Source organism: Astyanax mexicanus, chromosome 16 (genome assembly GCF_023375975.1).
Source record: "Astyanax mexicanus isolate ESR-SI-001 chromosome 16, AstMex3_surface, whole genome shotgun sequence".
Lineage (NCBI taxonomy): Eukaryota > Metazoa > Chordata > Actinopteri > Characiformes > Acestrorhamphidae > Astyanax > Astyanax mexicanus.
Genome location: NC_064423.1, coordinates 9,171,900 through 9,195,597, shown reverse-complemented (window position 1 = coordinate 9,195,597; position 23,698 = coordinate 9,171,900). Strand labels below are relative to the sequence as shown.

General features: G+C 39.5%; 1 protein-coding gene across 1 annotated transcript; it reads right to left on the bottom strand.

Annotated features, from left to right (window-relative positions):
* Positions 1 to 1,491: 1,491 nt before the first annotated feature.
* On the bottom strand, positions 1,492 to 23,203 carry LOC103034108 (calretinin). The gene is made up of 11 exons (XM_022669480.2): positions 23,027 to 23,203; positions 19,841 to 19,917; positions 16,345 to 16,434; positions 7,189 to 7,269; positions 6,262 to 6,318; positions 5,985 to 6,062; positions 5,813 to 5,868; positions 5,148 to 5,187; positions 4,255 to 4,308; positions 4,087 to 4,158; positions 1,492 to 3,068 (listed from the first exon to the last, which is right to left on the bottom strand). The coding sequence occupies exons 1-11, from the start codon at positions 23,109 to 23,111 to the stop codon at positions 2,952 to 2,954; spliced, it is 807 nt and encodes a 268-aa protein (XP_022525201.2). The 5' UTR covers positions 23,112 to 23,203; the 3' UTR covers positions 1,492 to 2,951.
* Positions 23,204 to 23,698: the final 495 nt, after the last annotated feature.

Genomic DNA, 23,698 nt, shown 5'->3' with positions numbered 1-23,698 from the left:
ATAAATTAGTACCTGTTATATTAGCCATAGTTCACATTAATTCTCTGTACTGTTTTTGTTCTGTTATTTGTTTGTTGTTTGTTTGTACTGAGCGGGTCAACCCGAGTAGGATGGGTTCCTCGGACTGAGTCTTGGTTCCTTCCAAGGTTTCTTCCTCTTAAAGGGAGTTTTTCCTTGCCACTGTGTCACCATAAAATTGGCATCTCTGTGGTGCTGCTCATAAGAGGCGTGGACCTGTTTTTCCTGTAAAGCTGCTTTGTGACAACCTTTGTTGTAAAAAGCGCTATATAAATAAAATTGAATTGAATTGAATTGAATTGAATTGGACTTTGGGCTTGAAAAAAATGTAATACAAATAAAAGAATTAATTAAATGTGAAAAAAAAATTCTGTTGACTTGGCTTAAAAATTATAAACAACAAATTCACTCTTTCCAAAAAAAGAGTTTTTGAGTATAGAGTAAAACTTTTTACAGATTTATACCCTTTTACCATACCAACCACCGGGGGGCAGTACAACACTGCGTAACACACTAGGGGCTGATGCGTTATAATTGATTATTATTGCATTTTTTTTTTGGATTGTTTACACACAAACCATCAAATAAAAATATAGATTTATAAGAACCAGCTAAACACTGATGAACTCAATGTTACACTGTATAGTAGGGTAAAGAACTTTAGAATTTTGAATAACTAAGATCTCTTTTGTTGGCACTTTCTTGGCAAGTTTATCTGCCATATCAGTTCCTGTTAATCCACAGTAGCCTGGGATCCAGCAGAAAGCTATCTGGTATCTTTGTTTATGCAGTAAGCTGACTTTTGCAAGTATTTCAGAAATAATGGGATGGTCTGCTTTTACTGATTCCAAAGCTTGAAGGCAGGACTTTGGGTCTGAGCAGATTGGGTTGTTGGGGTGTGTGCCATTTTTGATGTATTCCTTGTTCGGGAGCAGTGCGTATGCTTTAGCTGTGAAGATAGTACTATTGCTTGTAAGGCGAATGCTGTGGTGAAAATTTGTGGACGAGAATGCCAGGACAACTTTCTGTAATAGATGGAACCAGGAATTCTTCAAAGGTTTTGGAGTGGTCATGCTGTTTCTCCATCAGCAGCCAGAGTCCGAGAGAGTACAGTAGGTCATGCTGTTTCTTTATCAGCAGCCAGAGTCTGAGAGAGAGTACAGTAGTTCATGCTGTTTTTCTATCAGCAGCCAGAATCTAAGAGAGAGTACAGTAGGTCATGCTGTTTCTCTATCAGCAGGTGGACTCTGAAAGAGAACAGTAGGTCATGCTGCTTCTCTTTAGATGGTTACAGTAGGTGGCGCTCTCTCCCCTCATCATTCCTGTTGTGATGTTGGTTGGTACAGGATTCTGTTAGCTGATGCGTCAGAGCTGGGGATCCGTGGACTAGTCTTAGTGTGGGAACATGTTGGAGTTTCTATATGAATATGTATAACGTAAAAATATTACACTAAGAAAAAAAGCATCAAAGGGTTGAGTTTCATCTCTGTATTTATTACGTACAGCTTTAAATGTGACAAGAAACAGCAAAACATCTGGAAACAATGATGTAATATAAGGCAGAGAAAGAGAGAGAGAAAGAGGGAGAGAGAGAGAAAGAGAAAGAGAGGGGGCAGTACAGCAGAGTTTAATACAGGAATGGAACATTTGGTAAAAAAAAATGTATTTAATTAAGGAGAGGAGTTTAAATAAGTCTGATTTACAGAAAAATATCTGATGAAATAAATAATCAATAAGAATCACAGTATATTCATTTTCAGACAACCACGGTGAGTTTAGGATAAATAAAGATGAGCTAGCTGTGTGAATATCATCAGGTAGGCAGGGCAGGGGGAGGGGTTAAAGCCACAGTGATCAGCATCAACGCTTGATTTGCTGGTTGAGTTTGAGAACATGCATCAAAGTCAGCTGGGGTCAGGGTAAAGGTAAAAGGTCAGCTGGGGTCAGGGTAAAGGTAAAAGGTCAGAGATCAGAATAAACAAATTTGGTTAACAATGTGGCTGCAGTGACCATTCCCACACTGCACTATTTATAATAGTATGACCACATCCTTGTTTCTACACCCATTATCCATCTTATCAGCTTTACTAATCATATAGAACACTTTACACACTTTATTATACTCCTTTCACCTTGTTCTTCAATACTCAGGGCTTCACTGGATAGACCACCACAGAGCAGCTACTATTATTATTCGGATGGTTGGTAGTTATTCTTAGCACTGCAGTGGTTAGCAGTGATTAGCATGGTGGTGGTGTATGAGGTGTTAGTGTGTGTTGTTCTGGTACAGTGAGTGGATCAGATACAGCAGTGCTGCTGTAGTTTTTAAACACTGTGTTTAAACACTTACTGTCCTCCACTCTATTACACACTCCTGCCTACAGCTGAAACACCTTGTAGGTAAAGTAAAGTCAGAGACAGAAGCTCTGAATCTGTTGCTGCACAGTTTTTACAGTGTTGCTCATCCTCTAGTCTTTCATCAGAGGGTACAGGACTCCGCCCACAGGACCAGGCCCACATGACTCTGCCCAGAGGACTGCAACCACAATACCCTTCCTATAGGACTTCTGTGGGGTCCTGAATATTGACGAACAGGGTAAAAGGAGGGTAATAATAAAGTATGCAGAGAAACAGATACAGGACTACAGTCTGTAATTATAGAACTACAAAGTGTCCCATATGATCATTGGCGCTGCATAAATGGATAAAAGATGTAGAAACAAGGAATGTTGTTATTATAATATTATGCTTGATAATTGTGTGTGAACTAACTAATCATTAATACATTAAAACATCTTATCTCATCTTTTGCCTCTTTCACCTTTTGTACTCTCACATACCCAAAGTGGGTGTGATAGTAGTGAAATTTGAGAATGGTGTCTGTAGCCATTTAATACTGAGGTCTGGGGTTCAGGAGAGATGAAGGGACCGAATCAGTTTGATGGCTCCTTGCACAGGACGATCTCCAGCTCAGTGCGGAATAGCTTTCCTCCGTCAGACAGAGCCATGATGCTCTTCTTGGAACTGGCCAGAGTCTGTGAATCAAAGTCCTGTACACACGCACACACACACACACACACACACACAGTATCACATGTGGTACATGAGGTTCCATAGATTTACTCACAGTTAATGTTGGGATTGAAAGAGTTAAAACTACAACCAGTCAGCTCACTCAACATTCAGCTCTGCTTTCACCAGTACTAACATTTCACAGTTCACATCAAAACAGCTGCTCTGGAAGGCTATTCTGAAATCTTGCAAAGAAATTCAAGCAGAAACGCCCCAAAAACTCACAAGATTAATGGATGCAAGAATTGTGAAGGTGATATCAAAGAAGGATTTCTATGTTAACATGTAACTTGGCCTGTTAAGATGTTTTTGATTAAAATAGCTTTTCAGTGAATGTGAAATCCTCATAATGCTGCAAATTCAACAAATGATCATTTTCAGTTCTTTACAACCTCAATGTTTTGAAACTCATCTCATCTCATCTCATTGTCAACCGCTTAATCCGTGAAGGGTCGCGGGGGGGTGCTGGAGCCTATCCCAGCAGGCATCGGGCGGAAGGCAGGATACACCCTGGACAGGCCGCCAATCCATCGCAGGGCAGACGGACACAGACAGACAAACAGACACATCCACTCACACACTCACACCTAAGGGGCAATTTCAATCAAGTTCCAACTAGCCTGAACATGCCGTCTTTGGACTGTGGGAGGAAACTGGAGAACCCACGCAGACACGGGGAGAACGTGCAAACTCCACACAGAAAGACCTGGGTCGCCCCAGCCGGGAATCGAACCCAGGCCGTCTTGCTGTGAGGCGGAAGTGCTACCCACTGCGCCGTTTTGAAACTCTACTGTGCATAATAATTTGGAACAGTGCATTTTGAGTTTTTTTTGAAGAATATACTGTTATCATCAGGAGGTTTGATCAATAAAATTTGATTTATACAACGGGTGATGACTTTTATTATACTGACTGTCATTTGCATCGACCATTTAGGAAAATCAGGGAAAAATATAATTTGCATAATAATTTGTAACGCAGTGTATCTGTACTCACCATGTTGTGTTTTTTGTAGAGGTCCTTCAGCAGAGCATCCAGCTCGTGTTCGTCAATGTAGCCGTTCCCATCCTGATCAGAAACAGCAGAACAGTCTGAGAACTTTAAAGTGCATTTTAACTGCAGATACTTTTTCCTCCAGAAACTTTCATCCATTCACACTCTCACCTTATCGTAGTACATGAAGATGGCACTGAACTCATCCGAGGACAGTTTAAAACTCTGTTGAACAAAGAGATAAAGGGAGAGACAGCGGAAAAATAGCATAGATAGAAAGAGGCAGTTAGAGAGAGAGAGGGGAGAGAGAAAGAAACAGTAGAGAGAGAGAGACAGCAGAGAGAGAAAGATACAGTAGAGAGAGAGAGAGAGAGAAAGAGATAGAGAGAGAAAAAGAGGCAGTAGAGAAAAAGAGAGAGAGGAGAGAGAAAGAGACAGTAGAGAGAGAGAGACAGCAGAGAGAGAAAGATGCAGTAGAGAGAGAGAGAAAGAGCGAGAGAGAAAGAGACAGTAGAGAGAGAGAGACAGCAGAGAGAGAAAGATGCAGTAGAGAGAAAGAGCGAGAGAGAGAAAGAGCGAGAGAGAAAGAGGCAGTAGAGACAGAGAGCGAGAGAGAGAAAGAGGCAGTAGAGAGAGAGAGCGAGAGACAGCAGAGAGAGAAAGAGCGAGAGAGAGAAAGAGGCAGTAGAGAGAGAGCGAGAGAGAGAAAGAGGCAGTAGAGAGAGAGAGACAGCGGAGAGAGAGCAGGATATGTAAATAAAGTTATACATCAAGGGGCTGAATATCATAACAGATAAATAATCCTCTTCATCCTCTGGATTACAGCTGAATTGTGCTCGATTGAAGGCTTAACAGTTCATCCCTATCACTCACTGTCTCACTACTGTCACATGACTTTTAAAAGTATTCTAGTGTTAAAATCTTACTGTAATTTAGAAAAAAAGTTATTTTATAACTTTATATCAGTCAGAACTGATTCTTTAAGTATATATATACACACATACATATATATTTTAATTAAAGCATATGAGGATGTGTGTGTGTGTGTTCATTTTGATGTTTACCTGAAACTTCAGTAAAAAGTTTTCCTGTACAGGAAGTAGCCTGAGGGCAAAGAAAAAGAGTTTTAATATATTTCTAATAAAAGCAGCCAATGAATAGAAGCACAGGCTAGGTGGGTGTTTCTAATAAAGTGGTCACTGAACAAAAGCGCAGGGTAGGTGGGTGTTTCTAATAAAGTGGCCAGTAAACAGAAGTACAGGGTAGGCAGGCATTTCTAATAAAATGGCCCATGAACAGAAGCACAGGGTAAGCGGCTTGTTTCTAATAAAGTGGTCACTGAACAAAAGTGCAGGGTAGGTGGGTGTTTCCAATAAAGTGGCCAGTAAACAGAAGCACAGGGTAGGCAGGCATTTCTAATAAAATGGCCCATGAACAGAAGCACAGGGTAGGCAGGCATTTCTAATAAAATGGCCTATGAACAGAAGCACAGGGTAGACAGGGGTTTCTAATAAAGTTGTCAGTGAACAGAAGCACAGGGAAGGTGGGCATTTCTAATAAAGTAGTCATTAAACAGAAGCACAGGGAAGGTGGGCATTTTAGAAAAGTTGCCAGTGAACAGAAGCACAGGGTAGGCAGGCATTTCTAATAAAGTTGCCAGTGAACAGAAGCACAGGGTAGGCAGGCATTTCTAATAAAGTTGCAGAAAGACCAATGATGAGTTTCTCACCTTGCCATCTCTGACAGTCCGAGCTTTCCGTCCCCATTCAGATCAAACATCTTCAGCTGTGCACAGAAAATTACTCACAGTTACCAATACATGTGTACATGTGAGTGTGTGTGCACATGTTGTACAGTTATTTACTCTAATGTGTGTGTGTGTGTGTTGTACAATTACTCACTATAGTGTGAGTGTACTCGTTCAGTTTCTTGTCATCATACTGTCGGTTTGCTTTTGTCAAAAGGTCGGATAGAAAACCCTGTAAAACATAATTATTAAAATCATTAATATGCAAATACTGTATATTTTACAATCTAAAATGCCATGTATATATTTATACATTATTGCACTAAAACTGTATTAATGTTATTAGAACTTCTTTTCTTTTGTAAATATTTATAAGTATCCATCACCCATATTCACTGTATATGATGTGATTTTGTTGGCTCTGACTTTACCTTCAGTTCGTTGGCCTCGATGTATCCGCTGCGGTCGGTGTCGTATTTCCTCCAAGCCTATGAATAGAAATGCTGACGTTAGATTGTTTGATTCTGTATGTGATGTTTTTTTGGCCTGGGGTGGAATTCATGGCTCGGCATATGGTGTTATTATTTTGTCCTTGTTTTTCTAACATTCAAAGTCTGGATAAAATCTAATGAGGATAATAAAGCCGCCAGGCTGCGATCTGTCATCTTCATGCTTGGCTTAAAAAACCCAGCAGGCTTTTGATAGTGAACAAAGGTTGTGTTTATAAATATCTTGGTCATTTTCATATTTTGAAAATATTAGTTCTAGATTTACAGTGGTGGCTCAACGGTTAGAGCACCAGGCCATCAACAACCTGGTTGTAAGATCCATACTGCTAAGTGTCTGAGGGTACTCACTGTGTGTGTGTGTGTGTGTCTGTGTGTGTGTGTGTGTGTCTGTGTGTGTGTGTGTGTGTGGGTTGTTTGTGTCTTCTGTCTGAGGTAAGAATTTCTACTGTATGGAGCATTTCTATGAGAACATTACCATGACATCTCTATCAACTCATCCCCAAACTCCCCATCTCTTCCCCACCCGCCAACCGCATCCTCAACTCATCCTCAAATTCCCAACTCATCCCCACCTTATTCCTGAACTACCACCTCATCCCCAAACTCCACACCTCATCCCCAAACTCCACACCTCATCCCCAACTTCTTAACTTAACCCCAAACTCTGCACCTTATCCCCAACCTCCCACCTCATCCAGAACTTATTCACACCTCCTCACTTCATCCGCAACTCCCCACCTCATCCCAAATTTAACAACTCATCAAGAACTCATCGTCAACATCCCAAATTTACCCTTAACTCCCCAACTAGTAGTGTAGTGTAGCATGTAGTTATGTTGTGTGTCATACCGTCATGAACTCGGCACTGGACCCAACAAACTGTCTAAAACAAAGCAGAAAGTTTTCTTCTGTCGGCAGGATCTGAGCCAGCTAAAAGAGAGAGAGAGAGAACAGAGGGAAAGAGAACAGAGGGAAAGAGAACAGAGGAAGTGAGTTGTAGTGAGGTCTGATAGTGGGTGCAGGTGAATTATGGGAGTTGTAGTAAGGTCTGATAGTGGGTGCAGGTGAATTATGGGAGTTGTAGTAAAGGCTGTTAGTGGGTGCAGGTGAATTATGGGAGTTGTAGTAAAGGCTGATAGTGGGTGCAGGTAAATTATGGGAGTTGTAGTAAGGTCTGATAGTGGGTGCAGGTAAATTATGGGAGTTGTAGTGAGGTCTGATAGTGGGTGCAGGTGAATTATGGGAGTTGTAGTGAGGGTCTGATAGTGGGTGCAGGTAAATTATGGGAGTTGTAGTAAGGTTTGATAGGGGGTGCAGGTGAATTATGGGAGTTGTAGTAAAGGCTGATAGTGGGTGCAGGTAAATTATGGGAGTTGGAGTGAGGGTCTGATAGTGGGTGCAGGTGAATTATGGGAGTTGGAGTGAGGGTCTGATAGTGGGTGCAGGTTAATTGTGTTTGACAGGTGTACTGGGAAAACACCATACAAGCTAATATTACCACCCACAGCGGACAGTGCTGTGGGATGGTATTGGTGGATACCTAGAATTGCCTGTGTGAACAGAGACTCTGGCAGAATGTCACATCTACATGCAATTCAGGAGACCTCCCCATATCCACAGGTCCATATTCCACAGGTCAGTGCAGTGTTCTTTAGTTTAATGAGAAATTATCAGGAGGTGCCACTCCTGATAATTTCTGTTTTCTGACTCATTTGTTAACTTGCAACACAAAATAAGTAGTGATTCTTTCAAAACACATCAACTCTCTGGTGGAGACCTATATCCAACCTCCAACCCAACACCAAGAGGGTAAACAACGCTCCACCAGTGGAACCAGCACAAACAAATATAATACATAAATATGCACACACACACACACACATATATAACCCCCACAAACAGTATAAAACCCAATTAAAAACACAAGCAAAGAATGATGGTGGCCACACAACACACTGTGGAGATTGTTTAACACTGAGGGTTATTAGGATAAATTACATGTACACACGTTATTTACTTGAAGGAAATCATGGAAACAGAAACATACTGGCCAGTTTTCTACCAGCACTTTTACTGACAGGCATTTCACCTGGTCTTCATCTAAACAGGCTTGTTCACACTTTACACTACAGCATAAACACTATAAAAATAGTCCTATTGTGTTGCAAAACATGCTGAAAGCCCTTTCCTCAAGCCCATCCAAACCTCTCGGGAGCTGCTGGAGTGTGTAAAGGGATTTCAGCTCACAGATACAGTCCAATTCACCCCAATCTCGGCCTGCTCAACCCAGAACAGCCTAAACCCTTCCAGACTGGATTAGGACCTGCGGGCCGATGGTGCTGGACAGCGATGAGAAGCCCTGGCTATGGTTTCCATTCTGTTTTCAGCAGAGATCCCCCCAGAGCCAGACCTCCAAAGAGAGACTAAGACCTTCCCAGATCACTGACCACACTAATACCCAAGTCAACAAAAAGCTACAGCTAGTACAGAGACATTCTGAGTTTTCTATTAATGTCTGGTGTATCAGGTGTATCGTACTCCCCCATCTCACTCTGAGGTACGTCAAGAGTAAGGGTGAAACAAAAGTATTTTGTCAGTATTTTATTCAGGTAAAAGTAAAAAATAAATAAAGATCTAATGATATGTGCACTAAATCTTTGTGTAAAAACATAGCAAAGTATTAAAGTATAATTTTTTTGCAGACATCCCACTTCGCCTGTGACTCGCAGGACTCATATATTAATAAAGGCTTCCTGACTTCCACAAATATTACACATGACAAGAAATCAGAATACTGTATATCAGGACCAGTTATGTTTTTAGAATGAGTGACAGAAGTAGAGAGAGTGTGAAACAGAGTATCCTGATTTGTCGACGGAGCTCAAACAGAATGTAAATCCTGCCATCAGAGAACACTAATGACTCTACTAATCTCCTGCTATGGTGTTTCCAATTGTTTCCATGATGCAGCTTAGTGGTTCTTAAAGTGTTGCTGTGTTGCTCAGTAGTTGCTATTATATATGCCTGCTGGTTGCTCAGATGTGTCTGGTTGCTGTGGTAGCTCATGCGGTTGGTATGGTGTTACTACTGCTTTTGTTTCATTGTCAACTTTGTAAGATGGCAACATTTTTGCACTCAATAAATTCTTATGGGAAAAAAACTGTCGTTACCAGTTGCACTGAAATTTTTTTTTGCAGAAAAATAAAAATGAAGGAAAAAAAATTAATAATATATATATATAGGATATAATATAGTTAAAATAAGGACTGATTGGTGCCCAGGCTTCCAGTCCAGCCCATTTAGCAAGGCTTTATGACTGCAAGTGCTTTGACTGTTGGGCTTTAAGAAGTTCATGACACGGTTAACGACAGGCTTCATTCAGTAACTACGAGAATAAAGTAGGTATAACAAAGCTCTTACATAACACAGAACATACAGATTTAGCTTTAAAACTCCTGTAAATAGGTCACTGCATGCTGATCTCTCTGCTTCCCATAAAATAATTAGAAGAAAAAGAACAGATAGAACAAAAACTAGCAATATTTCACCCTTAAAGAAGGTTAGTGCAGAGGTCGAGTGAGTAACTGCATCAGCGTTTAATCAGAAACGGCCCATACGGCCGTACAGCACAATCACACTATTAATCTGTGTGTAATGCACAAATTTAATCTGCAAAAAATCTGTTACTAATCCGACGCACAGGGTTCTGACATTAATCCTCTGAACATAACATATCATCGCCCCTTCCCTGGATACATGAGTGAAGATGCCAGCCAAGGTCTTCGGAACATCTGTAAACATCTTAGGCCAATTAACCTACAAGAACTGCTGGGATAATAAAATAAAAAAATATACTATTTATCCTATACTAAACTACTTTTTATAAATTTTTCACACCAACAGAAGAAACTGATGGTTGAATGAGCTGATTTGATTATAATTGGCCTTTCCGAACTCCACCCACGAAGTTTGAAAGTGTTCATCACTGCTCTGATGATAAAATCTTATTCAGCCCTAATAAAACCCACTGTAGATCTGCCACCTCAGTGTATAATATCACAATAACTGAATTTAAAATTTGTATGATTTTCCTTCATAAATCATTGGTTGTTTAGATCAGCAATTTCAGTTAAATATATCATATAGCAGACGAACACAGTGATATTTAAGAAGTGAAATGAAGTTTATAGACAGTACAGAAAGTGTGCAATAATTCTTTAAACTAAATTAGACAGGTGGATAAATTTGGGAACCCTTGTTGTTTTATTCATTTGAATATCTTTAGCACTTATTATTGGAACACAAAATTTATTTGGTAAGCTCATTGACCCTTGACCTATATACACAGATGAATACAATTATGAGAAAGGGTTAATGTGGCCAAATTTTTCTCCTCTTTGTATCTTCGCTGAATAGGGCAACATGGGAGCCTCAAAACAACTCTCAAATTATCTATGAGATCTCCAATGATCTCATAGATTTCAGCTGTCAGTTTCCACTGTGAGAAACATAGTGAGGAAATGGAAGCACACAGGCACATTTCTAGTTAAGGCCAGACCGGTTGCCACTCCAGTGAGCTAAGAACAGGAAACTGAGGCTACAATTCACACAGGCTCACCGAGATTGGACAATAGAACAACACTGGAAAAACTTTTCCTGGTCTGATGAGTCTTGATTTCTGCTGCGACATTTGGATGATAGAGTCAGAATTTAGCATCAACAACATGGACCCATCTTGCCTTGTATCAATGGTTCAGGCTGGTGGTGGTGCTGAAATGGTGTGGGGGATATTTTCCTGGCACACTTTGGGCCCATTAGTGCCCATTAAGCATTGTGTCAACAGAGCCCACAGCCTACCTGAGTATTGTTGCTGAACATGTCCATCCCTTTATTACCACAGTGTACCTGTATCTTCTGATGCTACTTCCAGCAGGATAATGCTCCATGTCATTAAGCGCAAATCATCTTAGACTGGTTTCTTAAACACGACAATGAGTTCTGTACTGTATTGGAATGATCTCCACAGTCACCAGACCTCAATCCAATAGAGCACCTTTGGGTCGTGGTGGAACGGGAGATTTGCATCATGGATGCGCAGCCGACACAATCTGCAGCAACTGCGTGATGCTATCATGTTAATATGGACCAGACTCTCTGAGGAATGTTTCCAGTGCCTTGTTGTATCTATGCCACAAAGAATTAAGGCAGTTCTGAAGGCAAAATGGCGTCAAACCTGGGACTAGCAAGGTGTACCTAATAAAGTGTCTGGTGAGTGTATATAGCACACTACTTAGGCACAATAGGAGTACACAATAATTTCCCCTTTAGGGTTGCATTAGCAGAACACACCAACAGCTACAATCTGAAACTGGCTCGACAAAAATTCAGAAGCACAGCAAACTATATTTTATATTCAATTGCCTCAACTCTGAAGTATTCAGATCTTCAGAGAAAGGTATGTGGCAAACTACTACAGAACAGCAAGTAAAATACCCACACCTAGCCCATTCCCTTCATCCATATTCTAAACACTGACCAGACTGCAAGCTCTTCACTGGGGTTATCAGTTAGGCGTCTTCTTTCTTCAGTGTTTTGCTGAAGCCCATGACACCTCTGGAAGTCTGGAATCTCAGCCCTTCTTAGCCACAACCACTGACTGAATCTTTCAGCTACTTCTGAAAGCTCCTTTCATAATATCTACATTTAGAATGTTATTAATATATATTCACCCTAAAGAGAGACTATAGCTCTGCCTCATTATTGAGTCATAGTGACCCATGATCCTGTCTCCGGTTCACTGGTTGTCCTTAATTCAAAACTGTTGGTAGGTACTGAATCCTGCATATTGGGAACACCTGCCTGATGTTCTTGAGATATTCTGACCCAGTTGTCCAGACCATCACAAAGTTAAAGTGTCTCAGATTAACACACTAACCATTTTTCCTAGCTCAACACATCAACCTCAAAAAATGACTGTTCATTTGCTGCCTAATCTACTAGAGGTGTAAGAAAATATCAACGAATCAAAGTTTTTGTATTGTTGCCATTCCATGAAGCTTTACTGTTCTTGAGCTAATCTGAAGCTACATGAAGTTTGGAGGTCTGTAGTGATGGACTCTGCAGAAAGTTGGTTCCTCTGTGCACTATATGCTCCTCAGCATCCGCTGACTTCACTATGTTATAATATCACTAACAGTTGACAGTGGAATATTTATTAGTGATAAAATTTCACGACTGGACTTGTTGCACAGGTGCTGCATCCTATCCCAGTGCCACGCTGGAGTTCACTGAGCTCCTGAGAGCAACCTATTATTTCACTAATGTTTGTAGAAGCAGTTTGCATGCACATGTGGCTATAGAAATGACTGGAGCAACTGAGTTCAATGATTGGGAGGGGTAGTGAACACTTTTGGCAATATATTGTATATCCATCCCTAGAATCAATAATAATTAATTCACCAGTAAGTGGTTTTAATGTTTCAGTGGGCTGGTGCCTTTATTAGAAAGCAGTCTTTTACCATAATGCTTTCTTATGAAGCTTTAAAACTTAAACAATTTTTCTATTAATGGATAATTTGAAAATGCATATTTTCCTGGGGACAAATATTATTTAATATTTTTCCATATCTTTTCCAAATCCAAGTCTTGAAGTACAGTAGGTATAGCTTTTGTACAGGTGGCACAGTGGTCCCAATTGTACAGTATTCTACAGCATTTGCAGGCTCTAAATTTTGCTCTCAGATCTATTACTAATTTTCAACATACTTTCAAATTTAAAGAGGCTCTTTAAATTCATCTTTATGTCCCAACCCAGCCTGTAAGAGTGAAAAAACAATCTGATAAAGACTAAAGTGCCTTATCTCAGGAGTTCCTGCTGGGGATTATGTGCAGAACTTTAGGTCACAGTTTATCACTTCATAAAGGGCCAGGAAAATGAATGAGCTTCTTTTCTACAGCCAGCGTTACAGATAAGATCTTTCTGACTGAAACATTTTTAGAGCTTTTTAACCCATACACTAATCAGCTCAGTGAAGAGGTGTCAGTTTGTATTTACACTTAAATAAGGGCTTTTTTACTCCAGTACTATTTGGTCCGGTTAAAAAGGACTCTGGTTCGTTTGTACCCCTTAGTGCGGTTCGATTGATCAGGTGTGAAAACAGTAATCGCGGTGCAGCAAAACAATTGGACCAAGACCAGCTTGCGGACGTGGTCTCAGTCTGGTCCCAAACGAACTTTCGAGCAGTTTGCAATTGTTAGCAATGTTAGCCTAGAAATTGCATTTACAAAACTTTGCAAAAGGCTTAAAATCAAGGATAGTAAAAGGCATGTAAATGTCACAGAAAGTCACAGTAGAGCCACATGTCACATGTGACTAAAGTTTTCAGTGTGAGGATAGAACTGTTACAGTGGGAAGAATGAAACTGAAAAAACAATACGTCATATTTAGCAGCATAAAGCCAGGGGATCCTGCTGTTGACAGTTCTATACAGCCAGTGGCTGGATGGCAAAACTAGACTTTTGAGAGAGGTAAAGCGGAGTGGAGAAAGGCGAGTACATGCAGTGATCACAGAAAATAAAACGAGAGGAAGATGAAGAAAGAGAGGGAATTAATGTGTGTGATCTCTCTGCGGATTAGTGGAGGTTTTGTCTTCCAGCATCAATAATCTCACCCATCCACTCTCTCTACATCATCCTGCTGCATGTAACCCTCCACCATTTCTCCATCCCCCTCTTCCACCCCTCCCTCATTCACTCCTTCATCAGCTCCATACACTACTCGTCCTCCACAGCTGTAATCTCTTCATCCATCCAGCTCCCTCTCTCTCTATCTCTCTGTTGTTTTCAGTATATGTCAGCATTAAAGCACATATTTGTAATGTGTGACACCATCCTGAATCCTTACTACACCTCTGCCCTTTGTAACAAACCAAACTGTGGTAAAATCGGGTGTGATTATTATAGTTGGATTAAACACCTTCCTCAGTGTAAATAAATGCACTATAAGGCTATGCGGAGTCTACGTATATATGTCTATGACATTATCAGTACTATGATGAAGTGTCTGGAGCTGAAAGCTAGCATATTTTGAGATACTATCTCAATATTTTTAAGTGTTTTTTTTCCTCTAGTGAAGCTTACCATACATAACATACAGCATATTTGGAGCCACAGCCACACTCTTCAACACATTAAAATAGAAGTCCAGTTTGTGTTATTAAATTAATCTATTCTCTCCAAGGTCTGAAGGCTTATTTTGATATTGTGTGATTTCTCTAAAAGCACCAATATAAATCCATGTCTGATGCAGTCCTCAATTGAGTATCCATTCTGCTTCTGCCTCTGTACAGTCTACAAGTATCTCAAAATAATGAGATAGTATCTCATCTCATAGTATATATAAATCCCCAATGGGGAAATTCATGTGCAACAGCACACAGATAATAATAATAAATAAGTAAACACAAAAAGTATACACATCAGAGTCCATACCCAAGTAAAAAGTGCTAATGGTGCTTCTTAAGTACAAACATCAGGTGTTATATAATTATATACCTTCTCAAAATAATGAGATAGCAGGTTACTTAATAATAATAAAAAATGTACTGGATTATTTTTTTTATTTATTTTTTTTAGGTTGCGGGAATGGGCTTTCATACTTTGTCATGTTTTACTACACCAAAAGTCCATTTTACAACAGAGTTCTCCTTTAGTCTTTGCCAATGTGATGGAAAGGCTAAAGTTTGGAGAAAGAAACTATCTGCTTATGATTCCAAACATACCAGCTCATCTGTGAAACACAGTGGATGTAGAATCATGGCTTGGGCTTGCATGGCTTATTTTGGGATGAGCTCATTAATCTTCATTGATGTAAAGTGAACTCAGAAGTCTACAGAAACATTTTGTCCGTAAATATAATGAAACATGAAACCAAACGGAATGGGAGATCCTTCATCATGCAGCAATATAATGACCCAAAACCCACTTCAGCCTGGAAAAGCATGACATAGAAAGAATGCAGAAGGTTAGTGATGCCAGTCTATCCAGCCAATCCAGGAGCGGCTGGATCATGCAAAGTGTAGTAGGGTTGGTTTCAGGAGAAAGTTTGAACACCGTTGGTACAGACAGTTACTGAACACCCCATCAGATGCTGATGGTATGTGTTCACTGAAAGTTCACAGAAGACCTAGAAGTCTTTGGTTATTGAAGATCAGGAAAAGCAAAATCTGGAAATAAGCAGTGTTTTTTTAACCCTTTACACATGCTTGCTTCACCTAAATTGCAAGCAATATAAACAGTTTACATGGTTAATATTTGCCCTTTACCTTTCTTATGTTACATTTCTTTCAAAAAGTGCTACTCTTTTTTTATTAGTTTTTTAATAAAATGTAAAAGAAAATGAATTAAACTCAAGAAATGAGTAGAACATTTGTTTAGTTTCAAATTTACAAATGAAGCAATGTTTATTAGCCCTTGGCCAAATACTATAATACTATACTGTATGTCATATAAATGTGTAGGGGGGGGGGGGGGGGGTGTACAGTGTGTGTTTATCGAAAATGTGTTTTGATATATGTTTTTCACAAAAAAAATGAGCCAATGCCAATGAGTTTGAGTTAGAGTGTTGATTAACATCACCCTAGAAGTGATGTGGGGAAAAAGCGCCATCTACCCACCCAGAGAGAGGAAGGCCAATTGTGCTTTCTCAGGGCTCCGGCAGCTCATGGCAAGCTGCATGACCAGGATTTGAACCAGCAATCTCCTGATCATAGTGGCTGCGCTTTAAAGCGCTGGACCACTCGGCACCCCAGAAGGTGTGTGTTCTGTATATGATGTAACAGGCTACTGTTTTCTAATTGGCTACTCATTTGCCTAAGGCTAAACTCTGCTGAGCGTATTCACTGTATGACGAGTTTGCTCTCGACAGAATGCACTCTCCACATCTCTCCACTGAAAACAATAAGATGTGATGACAGGAAGTGGCCTGTGGACACGTGAATTATTTACCTCTAACATCTCAATCTTCCCATCAGAGTTCTGGTCGAATTTCTGCATGAAGTCACTTATCTTCATTCTTAATGAAGCATTTACAGGCTCCTGAAAAACACAAAAACATATATATTTATATATTTATACATATATATTTCGTAACACTTAGGGCTACTAATTAGTAGCCTCATTAGGGTTAATAAGGCTACAGGACACCTACATAAGCATGTCATAACAACTGACATAAACATACATAAACATTTATAAATGCTTATTTTAAAATGCATCAGCTGTCATAATAGCTATTATCAATTCTTATGTCAACAACAATGTTAAGTGACGGATTTTAAGTTATCATGACATTTTTTGCAGTAAAGTGACATAGCATGTTATATAAACTGATTTTCCTCAAGAGCTCTGAGGAAATGCTGAGCTGAAAAATGCTGTTATAAATACAGCGTATTAGGTTACACTTTTTTGTAATAAAACGTGGTCAGAGGACAACAGACACAGAATACAGGAAGTGGTAAGGTAAATAGATTCAAATGTCAGCAGTTTCTGTGTTATGAAAACATTTATCACACGAATGATGAATACGGTAAAAAGAAATTCATTAAAAAAAAATTTGTACCACTTAGACTGTAATGCAGTTAGCTGATCTTTTAGAGCTTTTAGGGATTAGAAGTTACTGGTGGCTAAAAGGATTCTCATCCTTGTGCTGCTGAATTAAATTAAGTCATTATTACAGTGGTTAAGAGATGTTTTGTAAAGATGATTTAAACATTTAATTTAGCTTTGCTCATAAAAATATCAGACTATTTAAATGTGTCTGAAAAGTTATTATATATCGTAAACATTTAAAAAGACTAAGTTCAGTTTGTATAGAGTTTGTTTTAGTATTAATTGGAAAACAGTTTGGTGTTATATTTAATTCATAAAAAGGATCATGTTACATCAAAGTTCACTGTTTAAAAAATTATTTGGGAGGGTGGTATATATAACCCATGCACATTGTTTACATTGTTTACAAATACTAAATGTATTTGTGAGAAAGTAAAATAAATTACAATGGGTAAATTCTGCCTACACTACCGTATTTTTTCGCACTATAAGGTGCACCTAAAATACTTTAATTTTCACAAAAATCGGCAGTGTGCCTTTTAATTCAGTGCGTCTTGTGTATGAATTTTACCAGTCAGGTTGGAAGTAGCAGTAAAGCCACTCCGCTAAAGTACAGCATTTTACAGTTGTTTCAGTTTAGTTCTCCAGCACCGGGGCTGGAGTCGCATTAGCATTAGCCGCTAACCGCTATTTTCCCGTTAAGAGGGGAGTATTATTGGCCTGTATCCTGCTCCTAACCACGGCTAGCACCGCTGGAGCAGCATTAGCATGACCAGCTAACCGCACTCGCTATTTCCCTATTCAGAGGGGAGTATTATCGGCCTGTAGCCTGCTTCTAACCCCGGCTAGCACTGCTGGAGCGGTTAGCCGCTAATGCTAACGCGCCAGCATTACTGCTGGAGAAATTTGGTAATCTAAGCCTACTGTAAATAAACGGAAGCACTTTACTCATCCAAACAAACAGCTTTCAGGAGAGTTATCTAAGTACATTAACAATCGTTTGAAAATAGACGTTCATTGATAGTGATGATAGTGATTGATAGCAAAACATACGATACTCATTTGGTAACAGTAACAAATGCAACTTAAAAATATAAAGTAACATATACCTAAAAAACTATTGGTTGCCTGCGCACTTGTTGTGGAGTAGAGCTGCTGTTTTGAAGGTAAGATTAGTTTACATGTTTTTGTGTATGATCTTAAAAGTTGATGTATGTAAGTATTAGTTCTATATTAAGATTTGTAGTTAGTGTTCTCGAGTATAACGAGGATTTTACCCTTCTGGCACAGGCCGGCTCTCGTAGCAGGCTAATTATTAACACATTAGCCAGTGCTAACCCCTCTGTGCAAGCAAAGTTAGCTAACCCTAGCTATATTCGAGAGATAGCTAGTTAGATATTGCTGTTTAGCCTTAATATTAAAATGTAGTGCTATCTGGCCAGTGTGCAGGTTCATGGTAAAAACGTTGGCTACTTTAAACAAGCTAGTTAGCTTATTTGACATGGTTTGCATATAACTAATGTTAATAAGATAACTAGCTAGCGCTTTCACTGCTAAACATAAAATCAGGCTCTTGACTCAATTCATGGCAAGTTTTAATTGTCGATTATAAAACAACATGGCTAGAAGAAGGTTATTGGTACGTTTTAGAGAGTATAACAGGGTAGATGTCACTGATATAGCGTTAGGTAAGTTAAATAACTGGAACTTCTAAGTAAGTGAAGTTTGCACAGGCTTTTAGCTGTGGTTCTAACTCCCTAACAATGTTTTAAAGTAAATGTAACCTTCTCTGAATAAGTAGCAGTTAGCTAGTCATATTAAAATATAATATATAATATTTAACAAATATGAAGTAGATAAAGAAGTAACAATCATGTTAATGTTACTTTGTTTTTTTAAAGGTAAAACCTACCCAACAATAGTATTGAACATTATTTAAACTTATTTTAACTAAAATCTATTTGTTTTAGTCTGTCACAACTGATACATTTAGATAATCCTAACTCAATATATGGGGTGAAATCTACCCAAACAAACTGTGTGCAAATTCTTACCTCACATTTACTGAGTAGATTCTGTAATTTGTTTTTTTACAGTGTTGCCTGCAAAACTCTATAACTGACCTTCTGAGACTTAAATCATATAATGTTTTTTTATTTATTGTATTCATTATTTGTAGATTCATATGCAACGTGCTGGAAGTAATTTGTCTGTTATGTTTTCACATTTAACTAAATGAAAAATATGTTTTATTGTATTTATTTAAATGTATGTTTTGATTTATATATTTTTATAGTTGATGACCGTAGCATGAACCCTAAAAATTATTTCACTTAGTGAAAGCCGAAGCAATCACATTAAAAATATGAAGAGCTACCACAACGCTATATTTCATCCCAAACTAATGTCTCCAAAATCTAGATCACCTGACATCTGTTATGTCACCTTGACCTTAACCAGCTGTTATGGCAGTTTATGCAGTTAGTAATAAATGTTTCTAAATGTTTGTCTGTTTGTCAGTTGTTATGAAATGCTTATGTAGGTGTCATTTACCCTACAGTAAAGTGTTACCAATATTTATCTTTTCCCCATGAGAATTTAATAGAAGATGTAGTCTACTACTTTACAAATCATCAAATCATTAGCAATAAAAATCGTTAGTAATAAAAGTATTAAAACATAAAAAAGCAAACCTATTCAATCAGCTCTTGAATAGCAGTATATTGAATGTATTTGATGTCATTCTATAATAGTTTTGCTGTGCAAATTTTGAATTTATTATAGTATTATAATAGCGTATTGTTGATTATGTCCTTATTATATAATACTAATGTGATGCTATTCCAAACATTAAGTGAAACACTTTTCTACTGAGGACACAGCGTGAACTCACAGCGTTTACTCCTTTCCGTGCCGACTCCAGCTCCTCAAGGAAGTCCTCCAGCTCCTGACCCTCGATGAAACCATTACCTAAACAGAACAGTGTGCTGAGTTCATCTGATACATCCATCATACTGTAAAACTCATTTTAGCTCCATATTTACACTCTGGTTCCATTCAAAAGAAGTTGTGCTTATTAACAGATTGTTTTACGTGGATGATTAAATGTGATTTATAACCTAAACACAATATTGTCAATACTGTTGGCCAGTATGTACAGGGGTATGAAAAGAGCACCCCTGAGACTACTTATTTCTACAGTCAGAGAGTCAGAGAGAGGACAGTAGGTCATGCTGTTTCCCCATCAGCAGCTGAAGTCTGAAAGAGAGTACCGTAGGTCATGCTCCTTCTCCATCAGCAGCCGAAGTCTGAGAGAGAGTACAGTATGTCATGGTGCTTCTCCATCAGCAGTCAGAGTCCGAGAGAGGACAGTAGGACATGCTGTTTCTCCATCAGCAGCCAAAGTCAGAGAGGGTCTTATTTGAAGGCCATATTTGCACAGGAGTAACTGCACAATAGAACAGGGCACCACCAGCCTAGAGCCTGATAAATCTCAGAGGGTGTTTTTTATTGTCAAACATTGATTTAATTAATCTTTCTACCATCAAATCCCAAGAACAGTTCTCTAAAACAAGTTTTCTTGGTTTTCCAGGCCTTAACAATTTGATTGTCCCAATTTCTGTCATTTCTCATGTACAACCTGAGGGCCTGAAGATCAAAAATATTATTTTTTCTTTAGTCTTGTTCCTTATGCACAAGTTGGAATTCTCTAGATTCTCTGAACCTTTTGTTGATATAATGGGCTGTAGATGGTGAGATATCCAAAGTCTTATTCTAGTACCTATAATATTCTATTAGGATATTTTTTCTAAAATTGTGCTAAATTTTTTAGACAAAGAGCGAGAGAAAAAAAATTTTTTGTCTGGCATTTAAAAATTTTTTTTATACCCAGTTGTATGAGAAGACATGTTTATCTTTTCACTGAACTGTTCAAAAGACAGTTTTTAAAACTTTTGTATCCCACTGTATAAGAGCTGCAGGGTTGAGTCAGTACAGACTCTATATCCCAGGCACAAACATTTTCCATGATAACTGCGTTAAATATCTTAATCTATAGCTGTAGGTCACCAGATCATATCAGTAGATGTTTTCACATCCATGTCCATGCTCTGCTTGATTGTTTACGATCCAGCTAGATAACGTTCTGTAAAGAACAGCAGGCATGAAAGTGGGGGTGGACTGGACTAAACAGGACTGAGCTCAGGCTTCTGTTAGATTCAGTGGTTCTTCCTTAGAGAACAGAATGAGTGCGAGCATCATGACTCCTGAACATAACGCATTACTGTAAATCCCCCAGCACTGAGCCCCCCATCCAATCCACCCCCACCCCCCACTCAGCTTATGGAAAGGCGAACGCATGCATTCATGTGTTCCTGTTCATGACCTACTTTTCTTCCTGAAGCCCAGCACAGATTATCTACCTCCAAATAATAACAATAATAAGCACTGTTTTTCCTGCTCTTAGCTCTCTACCTGTGCTTAGGAGCGACTGTGTGGATGAAGGTGGAGAATAAAACACCCAATCAGAACCTAGTTCCTAAGCAGCTGCATGGCAGGTCTGATGAATGAGGGTGAAGTCAGTGATCTGCAGTAAAAGTCCAGTATTCACACAAACCTAAAGCAGATTAGGATGATCTGAGCTGCTAAGTGAGGAAAAGAGAGGAGGACATAATCCCGCCTCCCAGTAACACAGACCCTCTCCTATACCCTCACCCTCACCACTTATACTGCACTTAACATTTCACCATCTGCACTGTTCTACAGTCTATATAAATATTTTATATGAAGTAGTAATGCAGTGGGGGAAATAATTATTTGATATCCTGCTAATTTTGTAAAGTACCTTACAAAGACATAAACAGTCTCAAATTTGTATTGTTTATTTTAACAGACAGAATATCAACCAAATATTCCAGAAAAAAAAAAACATTAAATAAAATGTAAAAATTAACCAGCAAGAATTCTGACCCCCAGACCAGTTACGTACCTCTGAAGCACACACTGTCCTTTTAAGAAGATACCACCACCATGGACAAGATCAAAGAGCTATCAGAAAACCTCAGGAACAAGACTGTAGACATGCACAAGACTGGAATGGGCTACAAGATAATCAGCTTGGTGAGAAAAAGACAAGATAACACTGAATCACCCTCACCCTAGAACTTTATGCAGGATCTCACTTCATGGTGTAAGGACGATTCTAAGGAAGGCATAAGGAGTTTTATAATGATCTCAAGGAAGCTTATCTAATCAAATATGTATGTAATAAAATACACAATGTTTTATCAATATGTAAAACTTCCCACCTCATGCCCATTTCCCCATCATCCCCACCTCATGCCCACTCCTAACTCCCCAGCTCATCCAACTCATCCCCAACTCCTACCATATCCCCAACCCCTTACCTCATCCTTAACTCCCACCTTATCCCCAATTTATGCCCATTTCCCAATCATTCCCAACTCATCTAACTAATCCCCACCTCATCCCTACTTCCCCAGCTCATTCCTAAAACCCCACCTCATCCAACTCATCCCCACTTCATCCCCAACTCTCACCATATCCCCAACTCATCCTTAACTCCCACCTCATTCCCAACTCATGCCCATTTCCACATCATCCCCAACCTCATCCAACTCATCCCCACCTCATCCCTACTTCCCCAGCTCATTCCTAACTCATCACCTCATCCAACTCATCCCCACCTCATCACCAACTCCCAACAAATCCCCAACTCCCAACATATCCCCAACTCATCCTTAACTCCCACCTCATTCCCAGCTTCCCACCTCATCCCCAACTCACCATAGGAATACATACATACACACAATCATCACTCACAGTCCATTTTAGGTATTCTGCATGCAAAAAAAAGATGCTTTTAATTGTGTGGATGTGTGTGTGAATTCAAATATTGCTCTGCTCTCTACTGGAAGTTTTTATGTTAAAATTCCTCTTTATGAGCTTCTTTGTATTAAACAAAAAAAAATATATTATACAAAATAAAGTGGCAAAAAATATTTTAGTTGTTTTAGATGTTTGGATGCTGGTGCAGATGTTGATCCAGAGTGAAACTCACCATCGCTGTCGAAGTGTCTCCACACGTCCATGAACTGTGAGGCGGTGAGCTCTGCCAGGTGCAGGTGAGGTACGGGTTCAGCCATCGCGCTCTCTCTCTCGCTCTTGTGCTCTCTTGCTCTGCTATCACTCCTCAGCTCCTTCACACTCTCTGAAACACTCTCACTATCAGCTCTGTTATTTACCCCCCTCTACCTCCCATCACCATCCCCCTCTTCCCTCTCTTCTTTCATCCACCCCTCCCTCTCTCCTCCACGCTCTCTCACTCTCTGTACCGGCCTGCAGAGGCGCACACTCCCAGAGCACTCACTCAGTAAAGATGCTCCATATGAGGGTTCACGCGACAACAGTTAATCTGGAACACACTGAGCGTTTTCACTGCGTGTGATTCACACTGTTGACCCTCTTTATAGAGAACTATTAATCTATTACAGCAATTAGATCACAGTTCTGGGGTGGAGGAACTGGAGAGATTTGGGCACACAGAGAAAAAAAAACTAAATATGGAGAAATGCACCCAAAAAATAAACACTTTCAACATCCCCCCCTCAACTACCCTCACAACCCCACTACAACCCCCCACAACTACCCATATTACCCTCTCCACCACCCAACTACCCTCACCAACTCCACACCCCCCCCCAACTACCCTCTTCACCTCCCAACTACCCTC